This window comes from Scyliorhinus canicula, chromosome 19, assembly GCF_902713615.1.
Source record: "Scyliorhinus canicula chromosome 19, sScyCan1.1, whole genome shotgun sequence".
Classification (NCBI taxonomy): domain Eukaryota; kingdom Metazoa; phylum Chordata; class Chondrichthyes; order Carcharhiniformes; family Scyliorhinidae; genus Scyliorhinus; species Scyliorhinus canicula.
Window position 1 is genome coordinate 50,180,129 of NC_052164.1, and position 23,363 is coordinate 50,203,491.

At 45.6% G+C, this 23,363-nt stretch overlaps 1 protein-coding gene across 1 annotated transcript in view; it reads left to right on the plus strand.

Annotated features, from left to right (window-relative positions):
• The window catches only part of ace (angiotensin I converting enzyme (peptidyl-dipeptidase A) 1), a 223,005-nt gene that overhangs the window by 162,738 nt on the left and 36,904 nt on the right, over positions 1 to 23,363 (plus strand). The window contains exon 15 of the mRNA XM_038778735.1: positions 18,806 to 18,893. Within this exon, the coding sequence (XP_038634663.1) occupies positions 18,806 to 18,893 (88 nt within the window). The remainder of the gene's footprint in view (positions 1 to 18,805; positions 18,894 to 23,363) is intronic.

Consider the following 23,363-nt stretch of genomic DNA (forward strand, 5'->3'; position numbering starts at 1 on the left):
TGAGATGTAGGTACACCCACAGTGCTGTTAGGGAGGGAGTTCCAGGACTTTGACCCAGCGCCAGTGAAGGAACGACGATATATATTTACAAGTCAAGATGGTGAGTGACTTAGAGGGGAACCACCAGGTGGTGGGGTTCCCAGGTATCTGCTGCTCCTGTCCATCTAAAAGGTAGTGGTTGTGGGTATGAAAGGTGCTGCCTCAGGAACCTTGGTAAGTTCCTGCTGTGCATCTTGTAGATGGTGCACACGGCTGCTATTGTTTATCTATCAGTGGTGTAGGGATTGAAGGGGTAGCATTCAAGTGGGCTTCTTTATCCTGGATGGTACCAATCTTCTTGAGTGCTGTTTGGGTTGCACTCATCCAGGTAAGTGGAGAGTATTCCATTGCACTCCTGGCTTATGCCTTGTAGATGGTTAACAGGCTTTGAGGAGTCTGAAGGTGAGTTACTCACCACAGGATTCCTAGCCTTTGACCTTCTCTTGTAGTCACAGTATTTATGAAGTTAGTCCAGTTCAGTTTCTGGTCAATGGTAACCCCCAGGATGTTGATAGGGGGGGATTTAGCAATGGTAAAGCTATTGAATGTCAAGGGACGATGGTTAGATTCTCGCTTGTTGGAGATAGCCATTGCCCAGCACGTGTGTGACATGAATGTTACTTGCCACATGTCAACCCAAGCTTGGATATTGTCTGGGCCTGACTGCATTTGGACTTGACTGTCTGAGAAGTCGCGAATGGTGTTGAACATTGTGCAGTCATCAGCGAACATCCCCACTTCTAATCTTATGATGGAGGGAAGGTCATTGATGAAGCAGCTGAAGATGGCTGGGCCTAGGACCCTGAGGAACTTCTGCACTGATGTCTTGGAGCTGAGATGATTGACTCGTCATAATGGCAGATGGAATTTAAACATAATGTGGTACCTGACTTGCAGATTATTGCTCAACAGAGAGAAAAGGTCAGACTTCATGAAAGGTTCCTGAATTGACAAGGTGCGGTGAATGTTGAGGATGTTGGGGTGGCACAGTGGTTAGCACTGCTGCCTCACAACGCCAGAGACCCTTGTTCGATTCTGACTTCGGGCGACTGTGTGGAGTTTGCACATTCTTACCATGTCTATGTGGGTTTCCTCTAAGTGCTCCAGTTTCCTCCCACAGTCCAAGTATGTATAGGTTCAGTGGATTGGCTACGCTAAATTGTACCTAGGGGGGGTTACGATGATAGGGCAGAGAATGGTGGTCTAGGTGTGGTGCTCTTTCAGAGAGTCAGTGCAGATTTGATGGGCTGAATGGCCTTTTTCTGCACTGTAGGGATTATATAAACCACGGGCGGGATTCACCCCTACCCAGCGGGGCGGGGGGTCCTGGCGAGACGGAGTGGCGTGAACCACTCCGGCGTCGGCCCGCCCCAATGGTGCGGAATCCTCCGTACCTTCAGGGGCTAGCCCAGAGTGGTTGGCGCCCCACCAGCTGGCGGGAAAGGGGCTACGCCAACCCGTGCCGAAGTGCCTCCACCGGCACATGCTGGCGTCATCCCCGCGCATGCACAGAGGGATTTGCTTCCGCACCGGGAATGGCAGAGGACCACAGCCTCCGGTGCAGAACAATTGAGTGCCCCCACGGCACAGGCCCCCCCGCGGATCGGTGTGCCACCTCCCGGGGCCAGATCCCTCCACGCACCCCCTCCCAAGAACCACAGAGCCTGCCCGCACTGCCAGGTCCCACCGGTATGGGACCTACTCTAATTTACGCTGGCGGGATTGGCAACAGGCGGGCGGTCATTTCGGGCAGCTCCTGTGCCCATTGAGTTGCGCCGGACTCCGCCATTCTCTGATGCTGGATGTTCTGTAAGCCTGTGGGGGGGGCAAAGTTAAGATGGCCATTAGGATATATACAGTTCAATACAGTATAGTGAATATAAATAATGCATTTTGACACAAGAATGGGGAAACCAAACTCACCTTAAACAGTGAGATTGTAAAAGGATTAGAGAGTAAGGTAGACAGAAAAAAAGTTCCCTGGTGGGTGGGAGGGCAGAGTCTAATCAAAGAAATGTAACATTAAAATAAAAGCCAAGTCATTCAGTGCAAAATTAGAAAACAATTCTTCAAACTAAGTGGAAGTGTGTAACACTCTCCCAGCAAAAGTGGAAGATGCTGGGCGGGATTCTCCCCTACCCGGCGGGGCGGAGGGTCCCGCCAGGACTGAACCACTCCGGCGTCGGGCCGCCCCAAAAGTGCGGAATCCTCCGCACCTTCAGAGTTAGGAGTCACAAAATATTTCTTTGTTTAGTGCAAGTTACTGGTTTTGTGGTTCAGTCTTTGGGGTAAATTACGACATAATTGGCATAAATTACTGAGTGTGCTGTTTAATATTTGTTGTGAGGTACTGACGATACTATATCTGTGCAATTTACTGATTGTGCCGTGCACCATCTAATGCAAATTACTGATTTTGTTCAGTATTTGACTTACTGATCATCCTGTGAAATATTTGCCCCGCTGCGAATAATTGACTTTGTTGGGGAATATTTGATCTGAATTTCAGATTTTATCAGAGTATCTGATATGAATAACAGATTTCAGTACATGCATTTGATACATACTATGATATAGTGTTTGATAAGAATTGTTAATTGTGTATTGTAGTATTTAGTATGTCTTACTGGTGCATTGAATAATATTTGATATAAATTAGTAAATTAGACAGCTTGAATTTAGCATAAATTACCGAATGTGTTGCATAGCAGTTAGTGTAATTGACTGATTATATCTGTAACGTTTGATGTGAATTATGTATTTGTTTGTTTCATATTTAATATTAATTAGTATGCTCAAATCTGATTGTGCGATAGTGTTCGATGCAAAGCACTGATTTTGTCACTCAACATTTGATGTCAATTACGGCTTAATTAATGTGGTTATTAATGTGAATTATTGAATGTAAAATGCATTATTTTCTGTGAATTTCTGCAAAATATGGTAATGATTTGAATTATTTATTATATTGCATAGTTATTGACCTGAATTTACTATGCCATGTATTGTTTTGTGTGAGTTATTAATTGAGTTGCATAATATTTGATATGAATTACTGATCGTATTGTGTTAGACTTCAGTGACACAGATATGGCAGTGGTAATGATATTGAAACCATTATCGCTCCTTTGATACTGCAGCAACATCTGGAGTCCACACATATGCAGTTAATAGCAGAAATCCAGATGTTGCTGTCAGTGATTTTACAATTCTCCATCGGGTGAGCTTTTTAAGTCCCCTGAACTCATAAATATTTTGGCTCATGGTGTAACTCAGAGACTAAGCCTGCGGCACTATTCAAAGCGGAAAACAATCACCATCAACTCAGTTAAGGTCTGACAATGAGAGGTGAGTAACCAATAACTTCTGAGAACCATTAACTAACTTTTAAATTAGAAAAGATTTTAAATAATATTTACTTTGTATACTGCTTTGTAAAAAACTTTGAAGGAATTAATAATTTTTTACATATACATCTCAGAAATGAAACAAATAAAAAATGTGGCAAGAGAAATTTCAAGACAACAAATAACAAAGAAAGAACAAAGGACAATACAGCACAGGAACAGGCCCTTCAGCCCTCCCAAGCCTTTACCGGTCATGGTACCAACCTTTGCCAAAACCCTCAGCACTTCCTTGTGATGTATCCCTCTATACCCAACCCATCCAAGTGTTTGGCATGATGCCTTTTGAAAGCCGTTAATGTATCTGCTTCCACAACCTCCCCTGGCAACGCGTTCCAGGCACTCCCCACCCTAGAACATAGAATATAGAACATTACAGCGCAGTACGGGCCCTTCGGCCCTCGATGTTGCGCCGACCCGTGAAACCATCTGAAGCCTATCTGACCTACACTATTCCATTTTCATCCATATGTCTATCCAGTGACCACTTAAATGCCCTTAAATTTGGCAAGTCTACTACTGTTGCAGGCAGGGCGTTCCACACCCCTACTACTCTCTGAGTAAAGAAACTGCCTCTGACATCTGTTCTATATCTACCACCCCTCAATTTAAAGCTGTATCCCCTCGTGTTGGTCATCACCATCTGAGGAAAACGACTCTCACTGTCCACCCTATCTTACCCTCTGACTATCTTATATGTCTCTATTAAGTCACCTCTCAGCCTTCTCCTCTCTAACGAAAACAACCTCAAGTCCCTGAGCCTTTCCTCGTAAGACCTTCCCTCCATACCAGGCAACATCCTAATAAATCTCCTCTGAACCCTTTCCAAAGCTTCCATATCCTTCCTATAATGTGGTGACCAGAACCACATGCAGTACTCCAGGTGCGGCCGCATCAGAGTTTTGTACAGCTGCAGCATGACCTTGTGGCTCCGAAACTCAATCCCCCTACTGATAAAGGCTAGCACACCATATGCCTTCTTAACAGCCCTATTAACCTGGGTGGCAACTTTCAGGGATTTATGTACCTGGATGCCGAGATCTCTCTGTTTATCTACACTACCAAGAATCTTGCCATTAGCCCAGTACTCTGCATTCCTGTTACTCCTTCCAAAGTGAACCACCTCACACTTTTCCGCATTAAACTCCATCTGCCACCTCTCAGCCCAGCTCTGCAGCTTATCTATGTCCCTCTGTAACCTATAACATCCTTCAGCACTATCCACAACTCCACCGACCTTCGTGCCATCTGCAAATTTACTAACCCATCCTTCTACACCCTCTTCCAGGTCATGTATAAAAATGACAAACAGCAGTAGCCCCAAAACATATCCTTGCGGTACACCACTAGTAACTGAACTCCAGGATGAACATTTGCCATCAATCACCACCCTCTGTCTTCTTTCAGCTAGCCAATTACTGATCCAAACCGCTAAATCACCTTCAATCCCATACTTCCTTATTTTCTGCAATAGCCTACCGTGGGGAACCTTATCAAACGCCTTACTGAAATCCATATACACCACATCAACCGCTTTACCCTCATCCACCTGTTTGGTCACCTTCTCAAAAAACTCAATAAGGTTTGTGAGGCATGACCTACCCTTTACAAAACTGTGTTGAGTATCGCTAATCAACTTGTTCTTTTCAAGATGATTATAAACCCTATCTCTTATAACCTTTTCCATCATGTTACCCACAACCAAAGTAAGGCTCACAGGTCTAAAATTACCAGGGTTGTCTCTACTCCCCTTCTTGAAAAGGGGGACAACATTTGCTATCCTCCAGTCTTCCGGCATTATTCCTGTCGACAAAGACGACATAAAGATCAAGGACAAAGGCTCTGCAATCTCCTCCCTGGCTTCCCAGAGAATCCTAGGATAAATCCCATCTGGCCCAGGGGACTTATCTATTTTTACACTTTCCAAAATTGCTAACACCTCCTCCTTGTGAACCTCAATGCCATCTAGCCTGGTCGACTGTACCTGAGTATTCTCCTCGACAAACATTGTCTTTCTCCAATGTAAACACTGATGAAAAATATCCATTTAACGCTTCCCCTATCTCCTCTGATTCCACACACAACTTTCCCCTACTATCCTTGATTGGCCCTAATCTTACTCTAGTCATTCTTTTGTTCCTGATATACCTATAGAAAGACTTAGGGTTTTCCTATCCGCCAATGACTTTTCGTGTCCTCTCCTCGCTCTTCTTAACTCTCCCTTTAGGTCCTTCCTGGCTAACTTGTAACTCTTAAGTGCCCGAACTGAGCCTTCATGTCTCATCCTAACATAAGCCTTCTTCTTCCTCTTGACAAGTGCTTCAACTTCCTTAGTAAACCACGGTTCCCTTGCTCGACAACTTCCTCCCTGCCTGACAGGTACATACTTATCAAGGACACGCAGTAGCTGTTCCTTGAAAAAGCTCACATTCCGATTGTACCCATCCCCTGCAGTTTCCTTCCCCATCCTATACATCTTAAATCTTGCCGAATAGCATCATAATTGCCTTTCCCCCAGCTATAATTCTTGCCTTGAAGTATATACCTATCCCTGCCCATCGCTAAAGTAAACATAACCGAATTGTGATCACTATCAGCAAAGTGCTCACCTACATCTAAATCTAACACCTGGCCGGGTTCATTGCCCAGTACCAAATCCAATGTGGCACCGCCCCTTGTTGGCCTGTCTACATACTGTGTCAGAAAACCCTCCTGCACACACTGCACAAAAACTGACCCATCTATAGTACTCGAACTATAGTATTTCCAGTCAATATTTGGAAAGTTAAAGTCCCCCATAACAACTACCCTGTTACTCTCGCTCCTGTCGAGAATCATCTTTGCTATCCTTTCCTCTACATCTCTGGAACTATACAGAGGTCTATAGACAACTCCCAACAGGGTGACCTCTCCTCTCCTGTTCCTAACCTCGGCCCATACTACCTCAGTAGACAAGTCCTCAAATGTCCTTTCTGCCGCCGTAATACTTTCCTTGATTAACAATGCCACACACCCCCCCCCCCCCCCCCCCCCCTCTTTTACCATCTTCTCTGTTCTTACAGAAACATCTAAATCCTGGAACCTGCAACAACCATTCCTGTCCCTGCTCTACCCATGTCTCCGAAATCGCCACAACATCGAGATCCCAGGTACCAACCCATGCTGCAAGCTCACCCACCTTATTCCGGATGCTCCTGGCGTTGAAGTAGACACACTTCAAACCAGCATCTTGCTTGCCGGTGCCTTCTTTCGAACTTTTAACCCTATCCCTGACCTCACTACTCTCAACATCCTGTACACTGGGACTACAATTTAGGTTCCCATCCCCCTGCTGAATTAGTTTAACCCCCCCGAAGAGCACTAGCAAATCTCCCCCCCAGGATATTGGTACCCCTCTGGTTCAGGTAAAGACCATCCTGTTTGTAGAGGTCCCACCTACCCCAGAATGAGCCCCAATTATCCAGGAAACCAAAACCCTCCCTCCTGCACCATCCCTGTAGCCATGTGTTCAACTCCTCTCTCTCCTTATTTCTCACTTCGCTAGCACGTGGCACAGGTAACAACCCAGAGATAACAACTCTGTTCTTGCTCTCAGCTTCCACCCTAGCTCCCTGAATTTCTGTCTCAAATCCCCATCTTTCTTCCTACCTATGTCGTTGGTTCCTATGTGGACCACGACTTGGGGCTGCTCCCCCTCTCCCTTAAGGATCCCAAAAACACAATCAGAGACATCACGAACCCTGGCACCTGGGTGGCAACACACCAACCGTGAGTTTCTTTCATTCCCACAGAACCTCCTGTCTGTTCCTCTAACTATGGAGTCCCCAATGACAAGTGCTCTGTTCCTCTTCTCCCTTACCTTCTGAGCAACAGGGACAGACTCTGTTTCAGAGACCTGTGCCCCATTGCTTACCCCTGGTAAGTCCCCCCCCCCCAACAGTATCCAAAACGGTATACTTGTTATTGAGGGGAACGACCACAGGGGATCCCTGCACTGCCTGCCGGTTTCCTCTCTTTCCCCTGACGGTAACCCATCTACCTTCTTCTTTTACCTGAGGTGTGACTACCTCCCTATAACTCCTCTCAATAACCCCCTCCACCTCCCGAATGATCCGAAGTTCATCCAGCTCCAGGTCCCTAACGCGGTTCTCGAGGAGCTGGAGTTGGGGGCACTTCCCGCAGATGTAGTCAGCAGGGACACTCAAGGTGACCCTTTCCTCCCACATTCTGCAGGAGGAACATTCAACTGCCCCAACCTCCATTCCCACTGAACTAACTTCCCAACTACTGAAAACGAAAAAAACATTTTAAAAAACTTGTTAGTTTAGCAATCCGATGGACAGAACGTTTCTTTTTAGTTAGAGGAGGAGGATGGGTGGGAGACACTACGTAAGTAGTGTTTCGGGTAAAGCTGTCACTCGAGAACAGCCCCTTCACAAATTGCCACCCTCTGCGTATAAAACCTGCCTCGCACATTTCCTCTAAACGTTGCCCCACAGACCTTAAACCTATGATCCCTGGTGATTGACCCCTCCATCCTGGGAAAGAGTGCCTGCCCATCCACTCTATCCATGCCCCTAATAATTTTGCAGACCTCTATCAGATCACCCCTCAATCTCCGTTTTTCTAATGAAAACAGTCCGAGTCTATTCAGCCTCTCCACATAGCTAACACCCTCCAGACCAGGCAACATCCTGGTAAACCTCCTCTACACCCTCTCCAAAGCCTCCACACCCTTCCGGTAGTGTGACGACCAGAATATTCCAAGTGCGACCTTACCAGAGTTCTATACAACTGTAGCATGACTTGCCAGTTTTTATACTCGATGCCCCGTCCAATGAAGGCAAGCATTCCATATGCTTTCTTGACTACATTGTCCACTTGCTTTGCCACCTTCAAAGATCTGTAGATCTGCACGCTCAGAAGATGAAGGGTTTCCACATCCTCCTTAAAGAGGACCTTCGGGCGTGATGGGGATTGTATTGTCCCGACCGTTGGAGACTGTGAACGCAAAGGATCCTTGCAAGATATAAGCGGTTTCATGGAAAGAGGGTGCAGAGACCTTCACCACAACTTTCACACTCTCAAGGACCACTGATCAGTGCAATAAGAAGCACAATGACCTGACTAGATCAGGGAAGGTAATCTTTCACAGGCAATTTTAAAACTGCAGCCTGTGTTACTTCATGCAGGCAGCACCATGAGATTTTATTTATTTTGCTGAAAGCTGCAACTAAAGACAAGTGAGTAGTAAAATCCTGATGTTATTGGAGGCGTCATCAAAATTATGCTCTGCTGCAGGGGGCAGATTTCTATTGATAAAAATAACCCTTCACTATTAGTCATAGAGTCATAGAGTTTTGCAGCACATAAAAGAGGTCCTTCAGCCCATCATGTCTGCACCAGCCCATCAGTTTCAAATTCCTAGGGGTGCACATCTCCAAAAATCTATCCTGGTCCACTCACGTCGACGCTATCACCAAGAAAGCACAACAGCGCCTATACTTCCTCAGGAAACTAAGGAAATTCGGCATGTCCACATTAACCCTTACCAACTTTTACAGATGCACTATAGAAAGCATCCTATCGGGCTGCATCACAGCCTGGTATGGCAACTGCTTGGCCCAGGACCGCAAGGAACTTCAGAGAGTCGTGAATACAGCCCAGTCCATCACACGACCCTCCCTCCCATCCATTGATTCCATCTACACCTCCCGCTGCCGGGGGAAAGCGGGCAGCATAATCAAGGATCCCTCCCACCCGGCTTACTCACTTTTCCAACTTCTTCCATCGGGCAGGAGATTCAGAAGTCTGAGAACACGCACCAGCAGACTCAAAAACAGCTTCTTCCCCACTGTCACCAGACTCCTAAATGACCCTCTTATGGACTGACCTCATTAACACTACACCCTGTATGCTTCATCTGATGCCAATGCTTATGTAGTTACATTGTATATATTGTGTTGCCCTATTATGTATTCTCATGTATTTTCTTGAATTCTGTTTAATTCCCTTTTCTTCCCATGTACTGAATGATCTGTTGAGCTGCTTGCAGAAAAATACTTTTCACTGTACCTCGGTACACGTGACAATAAACAAATCCAATCCAATCCAATCATGCACCTATCCATTCTAATTCCATTTTCCAACACTTGGTCCGCAGCTTTGGAATGCTATGAAATTTTAAGTGCTCATCTAAATACTTCTTTAATGTGGTGAGGGCTCCCACCTTTACCACCATTTCCGGCAGTGAGTTCCAGATTACAACCACCCTCTGGGGAAATGTTTTTCCTCAAATCTCCTCTAAATTATCTGCTCCTTACCTTAAATATATGTCCGTTGGTTATTGACCCCCTCTGCTAAGGAGAACATTTTCTTCCTATCTACCCTATCCATGTCTCTCACAATTTTGTATCCCACTGTGAGGACCCCCTCAGCCTTCTCTGATCCAAGGAAAACAACCCCAGCCTAATCAGCCTCTCTTTATAGTCCGCCTCAGCAACATCCTGACGAATTTCCTCTGCACCCTTTCTAATGCAATCACTTCCCTCCTACAGTGTTGCGACCAGAACTACACACAGTACTCTAGCTGTGGCCTAATGAGAATTTTATACAGCTCCATCATAACTTCCCTGCTCTTATATTCCATACCTCGGCTAATAAAGGCAAGCATCCCATACACCTTCTTGACTATCTTATCTACCTGTTCTGCTGTCGTCAGTAATCTTTGGACATGCACCGCAAGGTTCCTCTGGTCTTCTGTGCTTCCTAGATCCTTAACTGTTCATTGTGTATTCCCTTGCCTGGTTAGTCCTTCTAAGATGCATCATCTCACACATTTCAGGGTTAAATTCCATTTGCCACTGTTCTGCCCATCTGACAAGAACATCTACATCATCCTGTAATCTAAGGCTGTTCTTCCTCACTATTTACCACACCGCCAATTTTCCCGTAATCTGCGAACTTACTGATCGTACCTCCCACATTTCCATCTACATGATTAACATACACTACAAACAGCAAAGGGCCCAATTCCGATCCCTACAATACACCACTGGATACAGGCTTCCAGTCACAAAACAACCTCTGATCATTATCCTCTGCCTCCTGCCAGTAAGCCAATTTTGGATCCAATTTGCCAAATTGCCCTGGATCCCATTGGACTCTTCCCTTCTTGGTCAGCCGCCCATGTGGAACCTTGTCCAAAGCCTTACTAAATTTCATGCAGATTACATCAACTGCACTACCCTCACCTACTCACCTAGGCACACCCTCGAAAAATTCAATTAAATTTGTTCTCTCCATGCCAAATCCATGCTGATATCCTTGATTAATTCTTATCTCTCCAATTAGAAATTAATTCTGTTCCTCAGAATTGCTTCCAATGGCGCAGAACGGTAGCACAGTGAGTTAGCCCTGATGCCTCACGGCGCCGAGGTCCCAGGTTCGATCCCGGCTCTGGGTCACTGTCCGTGTGGAGTTTGCCAATTCTCCCCATGTTTGCGTGGATTTCGCCCCCCCACAACCAAAAGATGGGCAGGGTAGGTGGATTGACCACGCTAAATTGCCATTAATTGGAAAAAATGAATTGGGTACTCCAAATTTTAAAAAAAGAATTGTTTCCAATAATTTTCCTACTGGCCTGTAATTATCTGCTTTTTCCCTACTTCCCTTCTTGAACAATGGAACCACATTAGCTGTCCTCCAGTCCTCTGGACCCTCTCCTGTGGCCAGAGAGGATTTGAATGTAAGTGCCTGGGAAATATCTCATCTGGGCCTGGGGATGTATCCACTTTTAAGCTCACTAAAACCACTAACGCCTCCTCCCTCTCAATGCTAATCTGTTCAGTTATATCACAGTTCCCCTTCCTGCTTTCTGTACCTACATTATCCTTCCCCATAGTGAACACAGATGCAAAATATTCAGTTAATACCTCACTTATGTTTTCCGGCTCCACACACAGATCGCCCGTTTGGTTCATAATGGTCCCTACTCTATCCCTGGTTAGCCACTTGCCCATAATATATTTATAAAACACCTCAGAGTTTCCCTTTATTTTGACCACCAATGTTTTTCATGCCCCCTCTTCGCTCTCCTAGTTTTCTTTTTCAGTACCCCCTGCACTTTCTATATGCCTTTGGATCATCCGCTGTTTTGGGTCCCAGAATCTGCCACAAGCTTCCCATCTTTTCTCATCCAAAGCTGTATTTCCCTGTCATCCAGGGTTCTCTGGACAGAGTACCCCCCTTTACCTTTACGGGAACATGTGAAATGAAAAATGAAATTAAATGAAAATGACTTATTGTCACAAGTAGGCTTCAAATGAAGTTACTGTGAAAAGCCCCTAGTCGCCACATTCCAGCGCCTGTTGAGGGGCCTCACGGTAGCATGGTGGTTAGCATCAATGCTTCACAGCTCCAGGGTCCCAGGTTCGATTCCCGGCTGGGTCACTGTCTGTGTGGAGTCTGCACGTCCTCCCCCTGTGTGCGTGGGTTTCCTCCGGGTGCTCCGGTTTCCTCCCACAGTCCAAAGATGTGCGGGTTAGGTGGATTGGCCATGCTAAATTGCCCGTAGTGTAAGGTTAATGGGGGGATTGTTGGGTTACGGGTATACCGGTTACGTGGGTTTAAGTAGGGTGATCATTGCTCGGCACAACATCGAGGGCCGAAGGGCCTGTTCTGTGCTGTACTGTTCTATGTTCTATGTTCGGAGAGGCTGTTACTGAAATTGAACCGTGCTGCTGGCCTGCTTTCAAAGCCAGCGATTTAGCCCTGTGCTAAACAGCCCCACACGTTGACTTTGTACTCTCTCTATTTCCTTTTTGAATGACTCCCACTGCTCTGCTTATGGATCTGCCTATAAGTAGCAGCACTCAGTCCACTTTGGCCAGATTCTGTCTTATGCTATTAAAATCAGCCTTTCCCCAATTCAGAAACCTTTAAGAATTCCACGCCCTAGAAGCCTTTCAGACTTTGCCTCTCCCAATCAATGTTGGTGAAGTTGAAATCCCGTACTACTATTACCCTATTATTTTTACACTTCTCTGAGATTTGTCCATTTATCTGATCTTCTATCTCTCCCTGAATGTTTGAGGGCATATAGTACTCTCCACCCATATGGCCTCAATTGAAGAGCCTGCTAAGATATAATCCCTCCTCACTGCATTATTGATGCCTGAATCAATGTCCCATTTCACCTGAAGATTCTATACCCTAGAATATTGAGCTGCCAGTCCTGCCCTTCCATCAACGATGTCTCTGTGATTGCAACAATACCATACTCCCAGGTGTTAATCAACACTCTAGTTTATCTGCCGTACCCATAAGACTCCTTGCATTAAAATAAATGCTATTCAGCATTGCCATATCACCATGTGTTTTGGGGCACGATGGCAAAGTGGTTAGCACTGCTGCCTCACAGCACCAGGGACCAAAGTTCAATTTCAGCCTTGAGTGACTCTGTGTGGAGGTTGCACATTCTTCCCGTGTCCGCATAGGTTTCCTCCTGGTACTCTGGTTTCCTCCTACAACCCAAAGATGTGCAGGTTAGGTGGATTGGCCATGCTAAATTGCCTCTTAGTATCCAGGGATGTACAAGTTAGGTTACGGGGCAGTGGGGTCTGGGTAGAGTGCTCTTTCAGATGTTTGGTGCAGACTCAATGGGCCGAATAGCCTTCTTCTGCACCATACGTATTCTATGGTTTTGTAGGTACTCTACGCCTATCTTCGCTCTGACTTCCAGACTGACTTGTTTTTTCTTCTATATTTGGCTGTGCATCACCACCCACTGTACATCTACACTGTATCCCGTCTCCCTGCCAAATTAGTTTAAATTCCCCCCCCCCCACCAACAGATCTCCCCACAAGGATGTTGGTCCATTCCACTTTAGGTGCAAACCAGCTCTTCAGCCACGCATTCATCTGCTCTTTCAACTCGCTGTTGAAAGTTAGCCTTTGATCAGCTTCCAATGCCCTTAACGAAGTCAATTCCACATCGGAATAACTTGTCAGATTGAAAACAAATCTCCTCATTTCCCATTGGATTTTGTTCACAGAGTGTCTATATCTAGTTACCCCACTTTTGTCAGTGCATGTTTACAACATGTGCAGGAGGGTTTCCTGACACAATATGTTGACAGGCCAACAAGAGGCGAGGCCACATTGGATTTGGTTTTGGGTAATGAACCAGGCCAGGTGTTAGATCTGGAGGTAGGTGAGCACTTTGGAAACAGTGACCACAATTCGGTGACCTTTACGTTAGTGATGGAAAGGGATAAGTATACCCCGCAGGGCAAGAGTTATAGCTGGGGGAAGGGCAATTATGATGCCATTAGACATGACTTAGGATGTGTAGGTTGGAGAAGTAGGCTGCAAGGGTTGGGCACACTGGATATGTGGAGCTTGTTCAAGGAACAGCTATTGCATGTTCTTGATAAGTACGTACCAGTCAGGAAGGGAGGAAGGGGTCGAGCGAGGGAACCGTGGTTTACCAAAGAAGTGGAATCTCTTGTTAAGAGGAAGAAGGAGGCCTATGTGAAGATGAGGCGTGAAGTTTCAGTTGGGGCGCTTGATAGTTACAAGGAAGCGAGGAAGGATCTAAAGAGAAAGCTAAGATGAGCAAGGAGGGGACATGAGAAGTCTTTGGCAGGTAGGATCAAGGAAAACCCAAAAGCTTTCTATAGGTATGTCAGGAATAAAAGAATGACTAGGGTAAGAGTAGGGCCAGTCAAGGACAGTGGTGGGAAGTTGTGTGTGGAGGCTGAGGATATAAGCGAGATACTAAATGAATACTTTTCGTCAGTATTCACTCAGGAAAAAGATCATGTTGTGGAGGAGAATGCTGAGACCCAGGCTATTAGAATAGATGGCATTGAGGTGCGTAGGGAAGAAGTGTTGGCAATTCTGGACAAGGTGAAAATAGATAAGTCCCCGGGGCCTGATGGGATTTATCCTAGGATTCTCTGGGAAGCCAGGGAAGAGATTGCTGAGCCTTTGGCTTTGATTTTTATGTCATCATTGGCTACAGGAATAGTGCCAGAGGACTGGAGGATAGCAAATGTGGTCCCTTTGTTCAAGAAGGGGAGTAGAGATAACCCCGGTAACTATAGGCCGGTGAGCCTCACGTCTGTTGTGGGTAAAATCTTGGAGAGGATTATAAGAGATACGATTTATAATCATCTAGATAGGAATAATATGATTAGGGATAGTCAGCATGGTTTTGTGACGGGTAGGTCATGCCTCACAAACCTTATCGAGTTCTTTGAGAAGGTGACTGAACAGGTAGACGAGGGTAGAGCAGTTGATGTGGTGTATATGGATTTCAGTAAAGCGTTTGATAAGGTTCCCCATGGTCGTCTATTGCAGAAAATACGGAGGCTGGGGATTGAGGGTGATTTAGAGATGTGGATCAGAAATTGGCTAGTTGAAAGAAGACAGAGGGTGGTGGTTGATGGCAAATGTTCAGAATGGAGTTCAGTTACGAGTGGCGTACCACAAGGATCTGTTCTGGGGCCGTTGATGTTTGTCATTTTTATAAATGACCTAGAGGAGGGCACAGAAGGTTGGGTGAGTAAATTTGCAGACGACACTAAAGTCGGTGGAGTTGTAGACAGTGTGGAAGGATGTTGCAGGTTACAGAGGGACATAGATAAGCTGCAGAGCTGGGCTGAGAGGTGGCAAATGGAGTTTAATGTAGAGAAGTGTGAGGTGATTCACTTTGGAAAGAATAACAGGAATGCGGAATATTTGGCTAATGGTAAAATTCTTAGCAGTGTGGATGAGCAGAGGGATCTCGGTGTCCATGTACATAGATCCCTGAAAGTTGCCACCCAGGTTGATAGGGTTGTGAAGAAGGCCTATGGTGTGTTGGCCTTTATTGGTAGAGGGATTGAGTTCCAGAGCCATGAGGTCATGTTGCAGCTGTACAAAACTCTGGTACGGCCGCATTTGGAGTATTGCGTACAGTTCTGGTCGCCTCATTATAGGAAGGACGTGGAAGCTTTGGAACGGGTGCAGAGGAGATTTACCAGGATGTTGCCTGGTATGGAGGGGAAATCTTATGAGGAAAGGCTGATGGACTTGAGGTTGTTTTCGTTAGAGAGAAGAAGGTTAAGAGGTGACTTAATAGAGACATACAAAATGATCAGAGGGTTAGATAGGGTGGACAGTGAGAGCCTTCTCCCGCGGATGGAGGTGGCTAGCACGAGGGGACATAGCCTTAAATTGAGGGGTAATAGATATAGGACAGACGTCAGAGGTAGGTTTTTTACGCAAAGAGTGGTGAGGCCGTGGAATGCCCTACCTGCAACAGTAGTGAACTCGCCAACATTGAGGGCATTTAAAAGTTTATTGGATAAGCATATGGATGATAATGGCATAGTGTAGGTTAGATGGCCTTTAGTTTTTGACTTCCCATGTCGGTGCAACATCGTGGGCCGAAGGGCCTGTACTGCGCTGTATCGTTCTATGTTCTATAACCACGTGTGGACTGCAAATGAGGGAAGCCGGTTAGACTGGTGAAGACGTTTGTGCTGTGGGTGAGCATTGACATGCGCTGCTCAGAGCAAATTGCCTTTTCCATATTTTACGCTTAATGTGAAGTTAAAACTATGGTGAAGTGACAAATGAAGGTTTTGTGCTCTTGTAACATGTTGTTCTTCCTATTCAAAGGTCCACAACAGCCAAAGAAGGCGAGCAGGGACCTACAACGAGCACTGAGGCGGGCACCGAGCAATGAGGGGAACAGGGTTATCGAGCAGGGGAAGGAGGCCACAGCTGAGGGAAAAGGAAGAAGCCCTGCAACTAGTCTGTGCACAACAAGGACCACGGGCATTGTGACCATGATCAGATAATGGGTGGAATTCACCCATCCGAGGACTACCTCCTGAGGCAGGGGCAGGAACATGGGAGTGTTTCCCGCCGATGGGAAAACACGCCCTAACATCCATCCCTACCTCATTAATTATGCACCTGGGGATTTTGCAACGTATCCCATGGTCGATGCACCTGGATGGCATGTAGCCCGCTATCCTATCCGGGTGCCATGCTGAACAGCTGGCCAACATCACTGACCCACTATTAAAGAATGAAGATGGGCCTACTGAAAATTAAAATGAAGGTGGCTCTCCGGGAACACTCTGAGGCTGCAAGATAGACCTCCCCCAGCACATCAAACCTGAAAGATCCATATGTTGTGTTCAGGATTCAGAGTGAATTACTGATTGTACTGTATGGGATTCAGGGTGAATTACTGATTGTACTGTTCAATATTCAGGGTGAATTACTGATTGTACTGTACAGTATTCAGGGTGAATTACTGATTGTAATGTACCGTATTCAGGATGAATTACTGATTGTACTGTACGGGATTCAGAGTGAATTACTGATTGTACTGTTCAGTATTCAGAGTGAATTAGTGATTGTACTGTACGGGATTCAGGGTGAATTACTGATTGTACTGTATGGGATTCAGGGTGAATTACTGATTGTACTGTTCAGTATTCAGGGTGAATTACTTATTGTACTGTACAGTATTCAGGGTGAATTACTGATTGTAATGTACCGTATTCAGGGTGAATTACTGATTGTACTGTATGGTATTCAGGGTGAATTACTGATTGTAATGTACCGTATTCAGGGTGAATTACTGATTGTACTGTTCAGTATTCAGAGTGAATTACTGATTGTACTGTTCAGTATTCAGAGTGAATTACTGATTGTACTGTTCAGTATTCAGAGTGAATTACTGATTGTACTGTTCAGTATTCAGAGTGAATTACTGATTGTACTGTTCAGTATTCAGAGTGAATTACTGATTGTACTGTTCAGTATTCAGAGTGAATTACTGATTGTACTGTACCGTATTCAGAGTGAATTACTGATTGTACTGTTCAGTATTCAGAGTGAATTACTGATTGTACTGTACAGTATTCAGAGTGAATTACTGATTGTACTGTACAGTATTCAGGGTGAATTACTGATTGTACTGTATGGTATTCAGGGTGAATTACTGATTGTACTGTATGGTATTCAGGGTGAATTACTGATTGTAATGTACCGTATTCAGGGTGAATTACTGATTGTACTGTTCAGTATTCAGAGTGAATTACTGATTGTACTGTTCAGTATTCAGCGTGAATTACTGATTGTACTGTTCAGTATTCAGAGTGAATTACTGATTGTACTGTACAGTATTCAGAGTGAATTACTGATTGTACTGTATGGTATTCAGTGTGAATTACTGATTGTACTGTTCAGTATTCAGGGTGAATTACTGATTGTACTGTTCAGTATTCAGAGTGAATTACTGATTGTACTGTTCAGTATTCAGCATGAATTACTGATTGTACTGTATGGTATTCAGGGTGAATTACTGATTGTACTGTCCAGTATTCAGGGTGAATTACTGATTGTACTGTATGGTATTCCGGTTGAATTTCGGATTGTACTGTATGGTATTCAGGGTGAATTACTGATTGTACTGTTATGGTATTCCGGGTGAATTACTGATTGTACCGTATGGTAGTCCAGGTGAATTACTGATTGTGTTCCAGAGTATTTTGAGGGTGAATTATTTTCTGATCTGTAACTCATTTTGTTGCTGCGGGTTTGCAATTTCAAGCTTTTAAATTTATTGGGCGGGATTCTCTGATCCTGAGTCTAAGTGTTGACGCCGTCGGAAATGCCGTCGTGTTTCCCAGGATCAACAATTCTGGCCCCTACATGGGGCCAGCAGGGCGCTGGAGTGGTTCACGCCACTCCAGCTGCTGATTCAGCCGTGGAATGGGCGCCGGGAGATGCGCGCATGTGCAGTGGGTCTGGCACGAACCCGCGCATGCACAGCCCAACCAGCGTGATTTCCGCGCAGGTGTGGTGTCACCCTTGACCGCGCCGGCCCCGATCCAACATGGAACAGGAGTACAGGGGCCAGTGCGGAATAAAGGAGGCCAGGACACAGAGAGGCTGGCCCGCTGATCGGTGGGTCCCGATCATGGGCCAGGCCACATCGGAGGCCCCCTCCGGGGTCAGGCCCCCTCCCCCCCCAACAGGCCATCACCCGACCCTTCAACGCCACGGTCCCGTCGGCTCAGAGTAGGTCAGCACGGTGTCAGCAGCACTCGTTTTTTTTTACGCCCGCTTGGCCATTAGGGCCGGAGAATCTACGCGGCTCCCAACCGGCGCCGCGCCGATCACGCCGGCCCCAATGGTGCCAATTCTGCTCTGCGGAGAATCATGTCGGGGCGGCATGGCGTAACTCGCGCAGCCCCCCCCCGGCGATTCTCCAACCTGGCACAGGGTCAGAGAATCCCGCCCTTTTGTATCTGAATGAGTTCATTTTAACGTTCTGATATGTTTCTTTCTAGTACAACAATGTCGTGTCTGGTATGGAAACTACCTACAGTATTGCAAAAGTGTGTCGCACTGATAAGACTTGTCACCCTCTGGAGCCGGGTAAGTCATGGGCCAGAATGGAATATCTTCATCCACTTTTTATGTTCCAAAATGCACCATTCATTTGGAAGAGGTTATGCAATATCCTTCACACACTACTGTGAAAATGTACAATGTTCTGCACAAGTGACTGACTGCGTAATGTTTTGGCGAACAGATCTTCCCATCCTCGCTCATCTGCTCTCGTATGTTTGTTCTGTGTTCTGATATGTGAGGTATGACATGCGAGTTAAGGACAGGAGTAGGCCACTCGACCACTCGCTGCCTCAAGCCTGTTCTGCTATTCAATAAGAGCATGGTTGATCTGACTGTAACCTCCTGCCTACCCTGATAATCTTTCACCACCCTTTATTTATCTATCTACTCTGCATTGAAAACATGCAAATACTCTGCTTCCACTGTCCTTTGATTTTGTTTTCTAAATTTAGAGTACCCAATTCATTTTTTCCAATTAAGGGGCAATTTAGCGTGGCCAATCCACTACCCTACACATCTTTAGGCTGTGGGGGCGAAACTCACGCAAACACGGGGAGAATGTGCAAACTCCACACAGACAGTGACCCAGAGCCGGGATCGAAACTGGGACCTCGGCGCCGTGAGGCAGCAATGCTAACCACTGCGCCACCGTGCTGCCCCATTGTCCTTTGATGAAGAGACCTCAAGCAACTCACAACCCTCTGTGAGAAAAAAGTTCTCCTCATCTCAGTCTCAAAGGAGCTTGTTTTTAAACAGTGATCCCCCTAGTTCTCGATTCTCCAACAAGAGAATCTTCTCTACATCCACTCTGTCAATGCCCCCCCAGGATCTTAAAAGGATTCGATCAAGTCGCTCCTTACTCGTCTAGACTCCCGCGGATATAAACCCAGCCTGTGCAAACTTTCCCCAAAAAAACAACCCACCCATTCCTGGTATTAGTCTGCTGAACCTTCTCTGAACTCCTTAAGTAAGGAAACCAATACTGTACATCGTACTCGAGATGTGGTCTCACCAGTATCCTGTATAACTGAACCTTAATCTCCCTACTTTTACGTTCAATTCCATTCACAATAAATGATAACAGCCTATTAGCTTTCCTAATTATTGTTGTGCCCGCATTCTTCCCATTTGCGATTCATACTCTATTGCATCCAGATCCCTCTGCAACTCAGAGCTCTGCAATCTCTCAACATTTAGATAATAAACTTATTTTTTTATTGCACTGAATCAAAGTAACTTCTCATCTCTTTCATGTCCCTTTATGCTTCCATCTCAGAGACAGCTACGATTTACTTTGGGCTTAGCTTGACTCCATCAGGTGTGTGCACCAGTCCAAAGAACTGGCATTCTGTCACCTTCACCATGCATGTGTCTGCTTTTAACTTTATCCTTGCTTTCCTTCTTTTTTCAAATAAGAGCAAAATCCTGAAAATGCCGGAAATCTGAAATGGAAGCAGAAAATGCTGGATAAGCACAGCAGGTTTGGCAGTATCTGTGGAGAGAGGAACAGAGCGAATGTTTTGAGTCAATGTTACTCTTCTGAAGATTCATACTGACTCTCCATGGTTCGCTTCATGTCCTCTCCATGGCTTCATGTAGACGGTAGTCATGATCTTTTTCATTGACACCATCGATCTGGATATCATCAGCTATGTCAATTGCTCCTTTGTGTCCCTTGTATTTCTTATCTATCCCAGGACATCTACTTCAGTGATGTACAACATGCAGTTAACGTCGTTCCTTTTGTGTGTCCCTCTGATTTAGCTTGTTCCTGGCATAAAGTTGTTCGGTTTCTCGAACTCATTATGAAATTGCCAACATGCTCACTTAGTTCCTGCCTTTGAATTTCACGTTGGTGGATACGCTGTTTGACTTTGGCTGCCGATTTATGCTGAATTTACTCTCGACCTGGCACATCTCCCAGCTGTTGAACAGATCGAGTTATTTTTCCCACAAAACGAAGGATGTAGCTGACCCTTTCCCCTTCACAAGTGGCTTTTAAAGCACCACTGATTGTCGGTCTGAACTTCGCAAATGCCTCTATATGATCATTAGGCTCCTCAATACATTCAGCTGGAGCTGTGCGTCCATTGCCGTGGAGGCCATTTTGCTTTTGCACAACCCACTCTGTTTTTCTCTCTCCTAGCTGACAAGGATTCGGGTTGATTTTTCAATCTCATTCAACATAAAATCTGTTCAAATGTGTGAGTCTTACTCACAGACACCTACTGCCACATAAATGTCTTTTGATTCCCAGAGTACCACATAAACTCATGTTAAATTCAAAATACTGGAGCTTCATTGGGTGTATTTCTTGTTGCTCTCTGTATAACTGGGAAACTGATACGTTTTTACTCAACGCATGACTGGAGTGCTGCAATAAAATGTGACACCCCAGGTGTACCTTATCATACCAATTAGTTCCTAACTCTTTACGGATAGCGGAACATTAAAACAGGTGACACACTTTCACCCAGTCTCGGACGGACACCCTCCTCCCCCTCGCTAACCTCCTGTCGTACCGCCACTCATATCATTCTCAGTACATCCGCCTCCATGGCCGTCATTCTAATGAAAGCATCACTCGCTGACCTCTGTCTTCTGTACTATGAACACCTCATTCCTACAAAGTCCAAAGCGAGAGTGTTGATGCCACGGTGTTCTTGTCGCCTATTCCATAACTGCTTGTGGGGGCGAGTGCTGCTGGATGGCACCTGGGCAGATAGCTCCTGCTTCCTGAACAGCATTGCTGCTGAGTTCCCCCGGATGGGTGTAGCATTGCATTCAGCTTGCTGTATGGGGATTGAAACACTTCCTGCACTGCACCCACAATATTCCTCCTATTGTTAGACTAAATACAAAATACTAATGAGTCTGCAGAAATGTATGAAACAAGAGTTTTATTGGTAAAAACATCGAACTTCTCTGGCTTACATCTCCCAGAGGGCTACGCGTGAAAGCAAATCATGTGATGTTGCATCACTTCCTCTGATGTCATTTTTTAAGTCAGTTGCCATAGTCCCAGATGAACATAGGCTGCTTTCTCCTTTTGAGGAGGAGACCTGACTGGTAATGATTTAACCTGAGGGTCCCCACATCTCAGGCAAGGGGCAATGTTGAGAAGGAAAACCTCAGCCGGGACGGAAATTGAACCTGCGCTGCATCATGAACCAACTGTCTAGCCTGTCCTCTGATGTACACAATAAATGATTAGCATATTAACGCAATATCCAATATAACACATTACACCTGATGCACTATCAATTACGATGAGACGAGAGGAGAGAGTAATCGAGGCTTTATTATGCAGAGATGTGGAGCCTCACGTAGCTGCTGCCAAAATGGCTGCAGCTCGGATAGCCCACACATTTATACTCCGCCTACTGGGCGGAGCCAGCAGGCAAAGATCTACCCCCGTACATGTAGTACAGGGTCTTTACCGTAATATCCTTGTATGCAGTATACACAATACAACAGTGGTGACTACCACAACACCACACTGCAGATTGTGCCACGGCTCAACCCCCATTCTCTCCCATCCACAATGATGGTCTCCCTTTCAATAGATGCCTGTGGTAAAGTCTGCTTTGTTCAAAGTGTCTTCTGCAGGAAAGCATTTCCTCCAATCTTCCGGCATATTCCTCCAGTGATAATCCCCATTCTGTGCCTCCACAATTTATCAACCCAAGAGACAATCTTGCACTATTAACGACCTTAATTTTCTCAAGATTTTAAGCTCCCTAATTTTCTCTTGTATTATAGAATAGAATTTGCAGTGCAGAAGGAGGCCATTCAGCCCATCGAGTCTGCACCAGCTCTTGGAAAGAGCACCCGACCCAAGGTCAACACCTCCACCTTATCCCCATAACCCAGTAACGCTACCCAACACTAAGGGAAATTTTGGACACTAAGGGCAATTTATCATGGCCAATCCACCTAACCTGCACATCTTTGGACTGTGGGAGGAAACCGGAGCACCCGGAGGAAACCCACGCACACACGGGGAGGATGTGCAGACTCCACACAGACAGTGACCCAAGCCGGAATCGAACCTGGGACCCTGGAGCTGTGAAGCAATTGTGCTATCCACAAGGCTACCGTGCTACCCTATAGTTGCAATGTTGAACCTTTCTCCTTCACTATACGCTCTAACCCTTGCTGATGTAAGCTAGTGAATTTTCCCAATTTCCTCTCGACAATAATATGCAGCAGATACTCCACACTTTATATGCACAAATATATATGGACACACAACCCGAACATGAGAAGGATACGCACAAAACCATGCATTACACACAAACTCACAAACCATCCTTTCGTGATTATACTGAATCACTTGAATAAATATGATTTTCTTTTGCAAGGGTTTGAAAACACTGAGCTGCCTGTCTGGTGTGATGCTTAGTGGGATTTGGTGCAGACGCCCAGCAAGGTGCTGTTAATTACTGGGAGCAGGGCTTTGCAATTTTAGCTGTTACACTGTCTGATCTATCA